General features: G+C 36.0%; 1 protein-coding gene across 1 annotated transcript in view; it reads right to left on the minus strand.

Moving 5' to 3' along the window:
• TRMT1L (tRNA methyltransferase 1 like) overlaps window positions 1-13,418 on the minus strand; it is a 30,789-nt gene that overhangs the window by 4,791 nt on the left and 12,580 nt on the right. Inside the window, exons 3-11 of the mRNA XM_039357616.1 lie at window positions 12,453-12,563; window positions 11,399-11,512; window positions 10,979-11,043; window positions 8,498-8,627; window positions 7,202-7,319; window positions 5,807-5,886; window positions 5,009-5,255; window positions 2,988-3,200; window positions 1,555-1,745 (exon numbers count right to left, since the gene is read on the minus strand). Of these exons, the coding sequence (XP_039213550.1) occupies window positions 1,555-1,745; window positions 2,988-3,200; window positions 5,009-5,255; window positions 5,807-5,886; window positions 7,202-7,319; window positions 8,498-8,627; window positions 10,979-11,043; window positions 11,399-11,512; window positions 12,453-12,563 (1,269 nt within the window). The remainder of the gene's footprint in view (window positions 1-1,554; window positions 1,746-2,987; window positions 3,201-5,008; window positions 5,256-5,806; window positions 5,887-7,201; window positions 7,320-8,497; window positions 8,628-10,978; window positions 11,044-11,398; window positions 11,513-12,452; window positions 12,564-13,418) is intronic.

The following is a 13,418-nucleotide window of genomic DNA, read 5'->3' on the forward strand; positions in this document are numbered from 1 at the left end:
TGAGCCGGTGAGATTTGAACCGCTGACTTGCTGAACACAGTCAGCTAAAGTGGCCTGCAGTACTGCACCCTAACTGCTGTGCCACCTCAGATTGAAGTTTGAGTTAAAAAGCTTAGGTTTTGTTTTTGACCCAATAACTGTAACTTGATTTAGCCTGCCTCATGGCACTATGAGATACTAGCTTATTTCAGTAAATTCAACGCAGAAGCTTTTCTCTAAGAAACACTCCATGGAAGAGGCAAATTCAAGTTCTGGGTTATCATTATTCAACTCTACATGTCCACTTAGTATGTTTTACAAATATAAACTGAAGTTAAGCCCCACCAATTGTGTACATGACTGCAGCCTTCCTGTACAATAAGTTCTCATTTCTCATGAAAACAATACCAATATTGTTTTCAATTATTAGCACATTAATTTTATTCTTCTTTATGCTGTTGCTATTTCTCATTGTTAAGAGATTTCTGTTGCATAAAGAGGAAGGGTAGAAATAAAATGTATGCAGGACTATCATCTAGATCACAGGTCGGCAACCTGCGGCTCCGGAGCCACATGCGGCTCTTTGAGCCTTCCCCTGTGGCTCCCAGCCTCCTCTGCCTTTGCAGAGAGAGACAGAGACAGAGAGAGGCAATTGCACTTCCCTGCTTCTCTCTCTCTCTGTGTGTGTGTGTTTTGTGTGTGTGTGTGTGTGTGTAAAAGAGAGTGCACTCACAGTGTTCTCCGAGGAGCTGAAAAGCTTTCTGGGCGGAGCTCCTCCCTTTGCTGCGTCTCAGCAGGAAGCAGGAAGGGCAGAAGAGAGCTAGCTAGCCCAGCTAGGCTGACTCAGGAATTCTGGGAGTTGAAGTCCATGAGTCATAAAAGAGACGAGGTTGCCTACCCCGGAGGTTGTTGGACAACAGCTTGAAGCTTGCCAGGTGAGCAGCAGATAGGGGGGGGGGGAGAAAGAGAGAGAGAGAAAGAGATAGAGAGGGAGAGAGAGAGAGTGGGGGAAGAGGAGTGGCAGATCAAGGGCAGATAGAGAGGGAGAGAGAGACCCTTTTGACATCTAAAATGAAGATAACACTGCATATATCCTTTTTTTACCTGTGTGTGTATGTAATTTTATTCTCTGAAAGCATTCTCTTGGTGATCATTGTTTTAATAGTATGGATATTCCCAAGAGTCATATTTTTACTTTTATTTTTAATGTGTATATGTGTGTGTGTGTGTGTGTGTGTGTGTGTATACACACATATACACATACACACACCTATAATAAAGGTAAAAAAGGATATATGCAGTGTTATCTTCATTTTAGATATCAAAAGGGTTTTGCGGCTCCCAGTGTTTTGTTTTTGGTGGGAAACGGGTCCAAGTGGCTCTTTGAGTGTTTTGGGTTGCCTACCCCTGCTCTAGATTATAAATCAGCACTGTACCAAAATAGTCTGCTACACAGAAGTTAATTTGAGAATAGAATACTATTGAACAAACAAGCGACACAAAATACACACGCTGTGGTGATTTTCCTTAACTGAACCATCCTGAGAATTACCTGAAATTACAAAATAGAATTACCTTCTATCATGTTGCCCTCTCTTTTGAATATCCTCTCTTCACACCATTGACAGTGAATTAGGTGTCGAATTTTCTTGACAGTATCATCTGCAGAAGAAGGACCTCTCAACACTCTCACTTGTATTAGTACAAAATGTTCAAGAGCCGCAGCAAACAAAACTTCAATGCCTTTGTTGCATCTAGCAGCAGCTCTGTAGAAAGAGAAACTATTAAGAATAGAATCCAGCAAAGGCAAACTCTTCCCAAATCCTACTCGTAACTTCATGTAGAAGCTTGTTTTCAATGGATAATTTTTTGGATTTCTGAATGCAGCCAAGACAAATATACAAACCCAACCCATTGATTCCTTCAGTAATTTATTTATATACTGCCCAACATTTATATATTGCCCAACTCCTGGTTACTTTGTGATGGGAAGCAGGTATTATAAAATGCTTAAAAAAACAATCTAAAATGAGAAAACAAAAAAGAGCAAAGATGGCAAAAATAGCTAACCCAGATAAGAACAAAGGAAAAAAAGAAAAGAAGAAGAAAAGAAGAAAAAAACCCTTCAATCACACTTGGCAAAGGGCTGGGCAAAGAGTCAGGTATTCAGGGGCCCCACCAGTAGAGTGAAGGCTGCTTGAATCTCAGGGGAACCTCATCATAGCTACCTATATTTTTTTGTTTAAATCCCTAATTCCATCAAATTAGTTCTTGCATGAATTGAGGCTTAATAAATCTGAACCCAAAATAAAAGTGTAGTTCAAGTTGATGTTTTAAAATGCGCGGGTCTATTCACATTGTACAACTGACTTCTACCCACATAATGAAAAGAGAATTGCCATTCTAGAGGGCAGGCACCCAACTGGAGAAGAGTTCCTTCCCTGTTATAATGTTTTCAAACCAACAGTTGGATGTTATCCCAGAATAGTTTTGTGGCATTTCAAAGATCTATACATAATGGGATTGCTGTTGAGACTTCCTAAATCAGTTTGATTAAGAAACCATTTTCATAATCAATCCTTGAATATTTTATCTGATGATTATTCTTATGTAGCATAATTGTTCTCCCTTTATAAAGTGGCTCTTTAGTAATTACCTGAATGTGTTTTCTTGAAAGAAATCTATTTCAGTAAGTTCCCAAACTTTTGCAAAATTGTTCCCTAGACCTGCAAACCATCAGCCCTAAAATAATTACTAGAGATTCAGTTTCTGCTTATTTTTGTTTACATTCAGAGACTGTAAAAAGGTTGTAAAGGTCAAAGATACAACATTCATCTTAGTGGATCAAACCTTTTGTATACAGGCTCTGAAGAATTTTTGTCTTTATACATTCATAATTCTTGCTGAAGGTTACTGGGAAACGGGATGCAAAAATCAATTTGCATCAAATCAAAAATCAGAGCCACCCTATATTAGAATTTGAAACTATTCTGGAAATGCAACTGTACCTTGCCACAGCAGCAAGTACCATTCTAGCAGCCAGTTCCTTATAGTATTCTGTCCTGATAATATTGCAACCATAATGACGTTGGGCCACATGCTGCGCCTTTGAATAGAGAGAACTTGTATCTGTTGATGTCACTGAAACAATTCCAAGATTTCTTATATTTCTGAAAGCTGCATCTAGGTAGTTTACTGATGATCCAAATGGGTCCAGGTGGCTGTATGATAATGTAAGAGACAGAACATAGCACAGTTAAAAATTATACAGCAAAGAAAATGTACGCACAACCTTCATCTTGCCATACACTTCAACAAGAATTCCTTTCAAAAAAGTACTGTCTGCCTAAGGTTGTAATTTTATGTATTATATGCAGGGCTTTTTTTGTTATAGAACACATCAGAGCAGAGTTCCGGCACCTTTTTTCGACAGATTTGCGTTCTTTTCCTATTTTTCCCCTTCCTATCCTCGTTTGTTTTTGAAATGCCCCGCTGGTGGTATGGTGCAAACAGGATCCCCTCCAGCACTGTCTGTCTCCTCTAGGAGGAGCCATGAGGCGCTGGAGCACCACAGCCAGAGTGTGGCCTGATTGGCTGGGTCAGACTATGTGGTGTGGAAGCCGATGGTGGCGGTGGGAGACACATAAACATGAAGGCCCTCTTTCACGAGAGGGTGAGTGAGCCTTTTGCCTTCCCTTAGAGAAGGTGGGGTGTGAGGTTAAAAAGAGGCAAAGTGAGAGGAAAGAAAAGACGGCTGGCGTGGAAACTTGCCTGACAGCGAAACTTTGCTGTTTCAATTCCTTGGGTAGTTCAAAGGCTGGGATGTCTATGAAAATTTCTGTTTAGTCTTTTATACTTTATATTCAAACTGCAGAGGGGAAGAATAAGAATAAAGCCAATGTCTTGTGATTTGGAGGTATTATTAATAATATATATTAATTATGTATTGGCCAGATGTAAAGGTAGACCTGCAATATAAGGCTTAATCAGATCTATTTATTAAATTGGGTTTAACTTAAAGCTAAATTAAAAATAATCTGTTCACTGACAAAGTTTCAACTTTAATTTGTTTCAAGTCAATATCCGTATTAAACTCCAAATGTAAATTTTTTCACCTTGTTTGACAACTTCTTAAAAATAATTCAATCTTTTACAAGCAACCACATTTTGTTTTATTGGGCCAATTTCATTCCACATAGAAAGCTGACATTTCCATTCTTTAAACTAAACGGGTATGCCAGTGGTAAATGTCCCAAAAGATTAATAAAATGCCTTCTTGTAATTTAAAGCCACACAGTGCATGGTAACATTAATAGTATTAACTTACCTTGAACAAAATCCTAGTCTTTTAGATACACTAAAAATTGAAGGGTTTTTTTTTCCCAACTACAAAGGTAAACCTTATAGGGTAGGCAAGGCGGGTTGTATGACGTGTGGCACTTTTTTTTTTTTTTTTTTTACAAAAACACTGATTATATGTAACATTTTAAAAAAATCTAGTGCACATTCATATCTAAAGTAAAACAAAGTGTTGAATATATTGACATTTTATGATAATCATTCCAATATGTTTACAATATAAGCTGACTGTAAGAGCTATATACATAGAAAAGTGTGCAGTAAGCTCAATTAACTACCCGAACCCAGATGAAGAACGCAGTTTTCTAAAACCTGGGATTTAACAGACATTGTAGACAGAAGAAAGCGGCAAGAAACCAAAGTGCAACAATGATTCTTAGAGATACTTTTAAGCAATCTTAATTTTCCAAATCAAAGATTCCAGAACAGAATTAAAATTCCTTCAGCAAGTAATAGTCTAGCACTGATGTTCTTCCTCAATCAATCAGGTCTAGTTCACAGGATACTAAACTGTAATAGTATATCCTGTGAATTATGCATTTTAGTTGGACTTAAACCTTGAGCCTGCATATCAATCTCATTTTTGTGTTGATATCTATACTACTCCCCAGCTAGATATTGGGAAGCACAAGTGGGGAAAGTGCTGATTGAAATAGGACAAGAAACTTACATGAAATCGAATGCTCTCAAATGCATGATGACATTGGCATCCAATTTTGTCACCTCAATGGTAGGCAAGTTTTCTTCCCCTTCTTCCATTGGTTCATCACAGTCATCTTCCTCAAAATTCATCACAACTTTCATCTTATTTAAGTGACAGTTTTCTTGAATCATAGTCACTGAATTTTCATTGTAGTCATTAATTGTGACTTTTACTGAATTTCCAAGATGCTTTGCCCACTGTAATCCCATTATACCTGGAAGGTAGATGATACACACAAGATGATGAATTTAGCAAAAGACACGCCTACAGATCTATGACCTCACTATGCAGAATGTAATATTAGGTTTGAATTATTTAGGAAGCATACATATACATGTAGTCCTTGTTTAATTACCATAATTAGGATCAACAACTTGGTTATTAAGCAAAATGGTCAATAAGTGAGACCACATCTGTGCTTACAATCTTACTTCAGTTTTCCTTTGCTCTACAGAACTGAGAAGATCGTAAATGCAAGGACTGGTAGAAAAGTTACTTTTCATACTGAATCACTGCTACATAAGGCAGTCGCTAAATGAGAATTACCTGTAGTTCATTTAATAAAACCATGAAATCAAAAGAACATTTCCCAATTCTGTTACACATATATATGCACTCATAAAATTTAAAGGCAGAGCAAGTTTTAAAAAAAGGTGCATTTATAAGCATCTTTATTCAGAAATAAACTCTATTAATAAGACTTACTCCTTCAGATTACAAATTCTCTTTACAAATTATAAATCAAAATACATAACAGTGTATTACCAGTAGCTCCAAATGCATCCAGACATTCCAAAGGTTTCCGTTCCTCAGTTAGAACAGTTAAAGCACAGACTATAAGTTGTCTAAAAGAAAAAAAAAGTATACTGAAAATATATGTAAACCATGCATTTATTATTCTTATATCTTGTTCGAACAATATATAACATAAGGCAGTTGTAATTATTCTTATTGTTTTGGCCAATCTAAAGTACTGAGATTTTTGGCAGGGCTTCAATTGTGCTAGGCAAAGAATAGTCCACTTCATGTACAATGCTAAGACATAGCGCAATTAATTTGTTTTTGTCTTAAAAGGATAAACCAACTGATTAGCGTTATCTGCAATCAAGCCAATGTAGCTAATTCACTTAGTCATTCTTACTTGCTGGCTAATGGCCTTAATAAAAATGGACTTGGATCAAACATAGTTAAAAAGTCTTGGAGTAGCATAATTTGTGAGTATATAGCCTGTGTAACATAGTAGTTAGAATGCTAGATTAGAATTGAGGAATCCTTTCAAAATACAGCTTCCTGATATGTCAATGGATTATGACTATTCCACTCAAGTATTTTTTTTTTGCAGAAAAGTTAAAAATGAGAACCCCTTCCTCAAATGTACATGTCTATTTAGCAATAGCAACAGCACTTAGACTTATATATCATTTCATAGTGCTTTACAGCTCTGTCTAAGCGGTTTGCAGAGTCACCATGTTGCCCCCAACAATCTGGGTCCTCATTTTACCGACCTCGGAAGGATGGAAGGCTGAGTCAACTGTGAGCCAATGAGAATCGAACTGCTGAACTGCTGGCAGTTGGCAATCAGCAGAATTAACTTGCAATACTGCATTCTAAGTACTGTGCCATCACTGAGAAAAGTGACTTATAACCAGTCCTCACACATGGCAGCATTCTCCATGGACATATGATCAAAATTCAGGTGCTTGGCAACCGGTGTCTATTTATGACGGTTGCAGCCTCATGGGATCATGTAATCGCCTTTTACAAAACTTTCCCAGCTGGTTTCTGAGAAGCAAAGTCAATGGGGGAAGCCAGATTCATATAGCATGATTCACTTAATAACCATGGCAAAAAAGGTTATAAAATTGGATGCAACTCAGTTAACAACTGCCTTGTTTAGCAGTGGAAATTCTGGTCCCAATTGTGATTGTAAGCTGAGGACTAATTGTAGTCCTGGTTTTTGTAGTCTTGGCTATTATTTTAGTTCAAACCTCACTTGTACTCTTGGTTGACTGACTGGGTTTCTAATAATTTATTAGGTTCCCCTTAATCCTTTGTAATCCACAATACAGCAAAAGTGTATATAATTATTGGCTCCTGTTAATAAGAAAATTTACAATATTTATTTATAATTCTTCCCCAAACAATTTTATCATTTCTTACCTGTTAAGTTTCATTTTGGGGTTAAAATAGGAATCTGTTTTCTGAGGTGTTGAATAGTTAGGAAGGACTTGTACATCTGTGTCCGCTTCTTTCAGTACTTCATATTTAGGAGCAAGGGCTAAGGATTATTTTCAGATGAAAGAGCATTATAGCCCATTTCAGGTGATCATTCAAAGTTCCACAAATCACAGATCAGAATCTATCCTATTCTCCTAACTTGCTAAATGATACTAACCAGAGTTTCCACATTGGGACTGTATAAAAGCTGGAAAGTAAGTTCTAAAATGTGCGCATGAAGGGTGAGATGGTTCTAGGAACAACTATCTGGCTAAGATTATTGTTCCTGACTCCTTTAATCTTGGTTAATAAAGACAGGAGAGAATGAAAGAGTCCTACTGATGATACCTGCATGGTGTATAAAGTTTAAAACTACCATAATAATTAGATTCAAACTCAAATATGTGGGGTATTAAAAAGAGACATTCAAAGAAGTAAAGCAGGTTTTTGATAATACTTAAAACCATTTTATGGTGAAATGTTACCACTATGCCATCATATTAAAGAGAATTTAAGATGTGCTTAGATTTTGTCACAATCCTTAAAAGAGATCCTTATTAGAAAAAAAAAATCATCTGGTAAAATATATGACAGTTTTTATAGAAATTCTAGAGCAGAAGAGAGGATATCTCTTGGTTAGGGACTATTTCTAATGTCATCGCCTACAACTGTTTTACATTAACTATGTCAGCTAGAATTAATAAGAATTGTAGTTAAGAACACATGAAAACCACCAGATATATATCACTATTTTGTTTGTTTCCCAACATCGATTCACAAATGGTGGCATTGTAGTTCAGAAACTTTTGGGAGCCACAAGTTCACTATTTATGTCTTAGATGTATTTCATAATCAACATTTTAAAATTGTACAATTAAAAAAGAACAAAAAAGGACATATGCTTTTCTAGAGGAAGGAAACAAACTACAAAATACGATCCTTGAATTACAGTTATTTCCCCGATAATTAAATCCAATAAAATAACACTTCACTATGTAACATTGTTAACAACTCAGCTTACCCTCTTTAAACAAATAAGGTCAAATAAAGATACATAAAAATTGTACCTAGAAATTACAGAAACCTTGTCCTTTTAAGATGTTCTGAGTTCCTAGACAGAAATATAAAATCATAAAGTTTCACTATTCTAAATTTATCGTATATTCAGTCTATGACACTGAACGTTCAAAATAATGAGATCTTTATGAAGAAAAAAACAGAGATATGTTAACTACTTACTTGAAGTAAACCTTGATTCAGTTTCTCCTTTATTTACATGTCGTTTAACATGTCCTACCATATCACTTCTTCGGCTGATAGTTGCTGAACAGACAATACAGTGATAATGTGATCCCATTTTTATGGATATCTATAACACACAACACATGCAAATCTAAAGTTCAATAAATGTTTTTATTAATATTATACTGTATCTATGTCTTATATTTAAAAAGGAGTCCTAGATAAATTATATTTTAATCACCAAGATTTTAATTTATTGAACTCAAAAAGCAAACTAAAGTTTAGATCAACATTTTATCAAAAGTGATACTGCTAGAATACTGCAATGCATTCTATATGTAAGATGATTTTCAAAGTAGTTTAGAACAGAAATTTCAGTATCCAATGAACTACTAATGAGCAAAGTAAGAACATGTTATCAACTGTTGAAAGAATTGCATTCATTCTCAACTTGTTTCTGCATGCAATCTAAGTAAAGATATGAGAAACCTGATAGTGTGCTTCCCCTTTTCTTACATACTTCTCCCAAGCACTGAGATCATTGGCCTATATATCTGGCTTATATATTATTTCAACTCCCTTATTTATCTGAAAGTATCCTGAGAAGAATAAGATGAAAATCAGTATCAGTGTTGGTACTTTTATTATGTCATTCCCTTCACATTACTGTGATTTTTAAGATAAATATTTTTATCCATTCTTCTGGCTTTTTAGGAGAGTCATTACTGTCTTTGATTATAAACTGGAACATAAACTGGAACATCATACTATATATATATTGATAAATTCCATACTCAAATATTTCTCTCATAAATCCTATCATCTTTTTTTGTAGTTCTAATATTTCTGACACAACTATATTAGAATAAGATTACTCAATACTTTTACAATCTGCCTGCTATCCTCATTTATATAACTTTACTACATAAAAATAAATCCTATATGTTCTACTACTACAGACTTCTGTATAGTCTACTTTGAACTTTTTCTACTTTTCTCAACTACTATTTATATCACAGAAAAAGGAACCATTTTAACAGAAAAGAGTATACATACCTCAGGATTGAACTATGGAGTCCTTGGTGCTCTCTGAGTTTTATTAGTTGCTTGCAGATGTTTCATTATAATTATCTGATTAGGTAACATTATCAATGCTAGAGAACGTGGGGTTTGCTCCTGGTTTATGTGCAGTAGTTTCCCCTACTATGGCTGGTGGGGGTATGGTTTTCTCCTTGGTAGTTTCATTAGATCAGGTAGTCACATAATTCATACGTGATCACTCAACCTACTACAGCACAACCAACACAAGCCATGAAACTACCATAAATGAAATACATCTCAGAAGCAAACAAGAAATTATTTCAAGCATACAGCATTACCCTAGCACTTAAACCAACTAAAAGTCAAAAGATACAACTCTTTAAACTCCGAACAGCTGGACAAACTCAACCATAGTTTCAAGTACAAAAGCATGAGCATCCTTCTTGCTGTTGTTAGTTGCGAAGTCGTGTCCGACTCATTGCAACCCCATGGACAATGTTCCTCCAGGCTTTCCTGTCCTCTACCATCAGTCTATTTAAGCACACGCCTACTGCTTCAGTGATTCTATCCAGCCACCTCATTCTCTGTTGTCCCCTTCTTTTATTGCCCTCAATCTTTCCCAGCATTAGGCTCTTCTCCAGTGAGTCCTTCTTCTCATTAGGTGGCCAAAGTACTCGGGAATTCCTGGAAGCTTGACATTCAGACAAATCAACTTTCAATGAATAAACAGTGATAAAGCATATTTGCATACCATTCGAAACGGAAATAAAAAAAAACCAAGAAGGAAACAAATAGAGCAGAATACATCCACTAGAGCAGCCAACACCAAATAAACAGGAATTAACATCAAGTAGTCAAGTAGAAAACAATAGCCTACTTAAGGAACTACCAAGGAGAAAACCACATCTCTACCAACACCATCAGAGCAAGGTTTTGTACATAAACAGGGAGCAAACCCCACATTTAGTAGCATTGATGATGTTATCTAGTCAAATAATGCAATGTCTGCAAGCAAACAATCAAGCTCAAAGAGCACCAAAGATTCCACAGAACCATTTTGTTTCTTTTGGTTAGAATAAAAATATAGGCTAGGTAGCATCACACAGAATATGTAACTGATAGAAAAAAGTAGTTATAAACCTTCCCATAACATGTAATTCCCTTATATACAAAATACCTAATAACAAATAAACTTTCTGTCACTATTACCTATTATGCACGAAAAGGTACAAAACCGAGGTACAAAGTTTACATTGTAAACTGGATATTTATAGTGAACACTGAATGGAAAATAGGTGAAAATACAATGTCTGAAAGGAAAGCTTATTGCCCCCATTACCTAGAGAGCTCAAGTTCAAAATTGAGATGAATATAATTCATAAATAACTAAAATGGAAGTTATCATAGCAACAATTCACATAGCTGAATAGCTGTTACCTGGTCTCCTACAACACTTGGTTTCACCGGCCGGCACGGCAAGTCACAGATGCACATTCTGTAGCCTGAAATTCAAAAAAGACATTGGACATCTTTAAATGATTGCAGAGTTTTCAACACTGAATTCGTTCATGTTCTAAAGTTCTATCTTGTCAAACTGTTTTAATTTTAACTTCTTGAAATGTTATACATTGGAAATAAAATGTTAATCACCACTAATAACATACATTTCATAATCTGAGATGTGGAGAGAGGAAGGCGATAGCTTCAAATCATCATCACAATTGTGCATCCATATTTTTAAAGCAAATGCCTAATTATATAAAGCTGATAAGTGGGAGAAGGCTTATATTAACACAAAAAGTAACAGTTGTCATCTAACTGCATTAGCATTAATAATGGTGTTTTAGATACACTTACCTTCAAATTCAACAGACACTTTCCAATGAAGATTCTGAAGGTGGCGACGGAGCTTGTGACTGCTGCAAGCTTTGAACCTCTCTTCAGGACATAATGGGCAGGACCTCTTGTCAGCTGATAATTTAAATTAAACCAAAAGAAGAAAAAAATATACAAAAACCCAATATTTCAGTTTTGAAATAATGAAAAATTATTTTTAAGATTTTTTGTCAATGTACAGAAGTAGTATTTGTATCTCAGCTCAACCACTTGCAATCAAATAATTAAGAGCAATCAAATAATTAAAAGCTCAAATATCTAAGAAACCTATTTGCTTTAAAAGCCATGGTTTAAGGTTTAGTTGAATTAGTGTTGAAATATCTGTGATCCAAGATAGAAGTAGAAATCTTTTATTTTTTTTATACGATTACGATAATAATCTAAGTTTACTATAAAAATAAGTAGCACATCATTGCCTACTCAACAGATACACTTTTCTTTGTTCCATTCCATGCTTTCCATCCATTACAGATGAATTTGCTCCCAAGCCTCTGTGAAATTAATTCTACTGCATCTTCTTACTTGGATCTGACAACAAGGGTAGAACTGCAAGCATAACCCTAAATAAGTGAAATTATAATTTTGTTTTTTTTCCTTAATTTTTTTTTATTTACTATTACTTTTGGTAATTTTTTACACATATTGCCTAGATCAGAGGTCCCCAACCTTTTGGGCACTAGGGACCGGTTCTGCGGAGAAAGGTTTTTCCGCGGACCGGAGGGTTTTGTGTACTGCCTGCATTTTGCGGATGGGGCTTTGCTTGTTTGTGTGGACTGGCTGCTGGCATGCCGTGGCCCGGTACTGGTCCACGGACCGGGGTTGAGGACCTCTGGCCTAGATAACTATCAGGGATGCATGACTCCTTATTTGGTTCCTATTTTAAGATCAGTAATATAGTTTCCTTAGATTATCTCAGTTTTCTGTAGTTATCAAGCAAAGTACTTGTCCAAGAACTGAATGCCACAAGCATTGCATTTCAAACATTTGTTGTTTCTTCTGGAAATATTTTAAATACCTGCCAGTTGTTGGTCTTCATTCTTGGAATTGGAGGAAATTAGGCAGCCTTCCTGCAAATCAGCCAGTTTTTCTAAATCATCAAGGGTCCTCTGAATTGAAATATGTTTCTCTAAAATAAAGAATTCAAATTACTTTTCAGCAAAGGCTGTGTGTATATGTGTGTGTGTGTGTGTGTGTGTGTGTGTGTGTATGCACTATACATAAATACTACTTAATTTCAATCTTTCAAAAGCTTTTTAAAAAATTTGGAGTCTTTGTGCACTCCATCTCTTAAGGAATCCTGTTTTTACAATGGCCCACGTATCATCTTGCCTATTATGTTATCATAGCTATGTAATAGTACAAACAAATCCAAATGACTAAAAATTCATTAAAAACCTCATACTAAAATTTCCACAACAGCACATACATTGACAATATATTTATGTTAAAATAGTACATAGGCTTGTAACTAGAATATCTGTGGATCTCATCAGCTACGTTTGAGGATTATCTGACCAACTGCGTGTGTTTGGCTTGCAAGTTTGAATGGTCACTCAATGAGTGGTTGTTAAATGAGAACCATTTTTAGTATCAAAAAATGTTCATGCCATTTGTAAAATCATACATGTTCATAGGTTGCATTGAAAGCAAAGAATTTCCTCCATGGAATTAGGCTTAAACTCTGATTTCTATCTTTAAAAAATTTAACTATTTGGCTCAGTGATAAAGAATAAATAGACTTCCGGTGGTTAGAGACGATGATGGCGGCTACATTGTAGCCGTCCTCCTGGGACGGCGTTAGATCTGCGGAGCGCAGCGGACATCAGCTGGCCCGCGGCTCGAAATCCCCTTCCCGGGTGAAGGGAAGGGGTAGAGAACTACACGAATAGAGGTAGAACCCCTTAACCCCCCCTGGAGCTTTTTTTTTGGGGGGTAGAAAGAGCGTTCCCTCGGAGTTCGTATTCTCTCCGCCTCCCAGCTG

The sequence above is a fragment of the Crotalus tigris genome, unplaced genomic scaffold (assembly GCF_016545835.1).
Source record: "Crotalus tigris isolate CLP2741 ecotype Arizona unplaced genomic scaffold, ASM1654583v1 scf7180000018938.1368258, whole genome shotgun sequence".
NCBI lineage: Eukaryota > Metazoa > Chordata > Lepidosauria > Squamata > Viperidae > Crotalus > Crotalus tigris.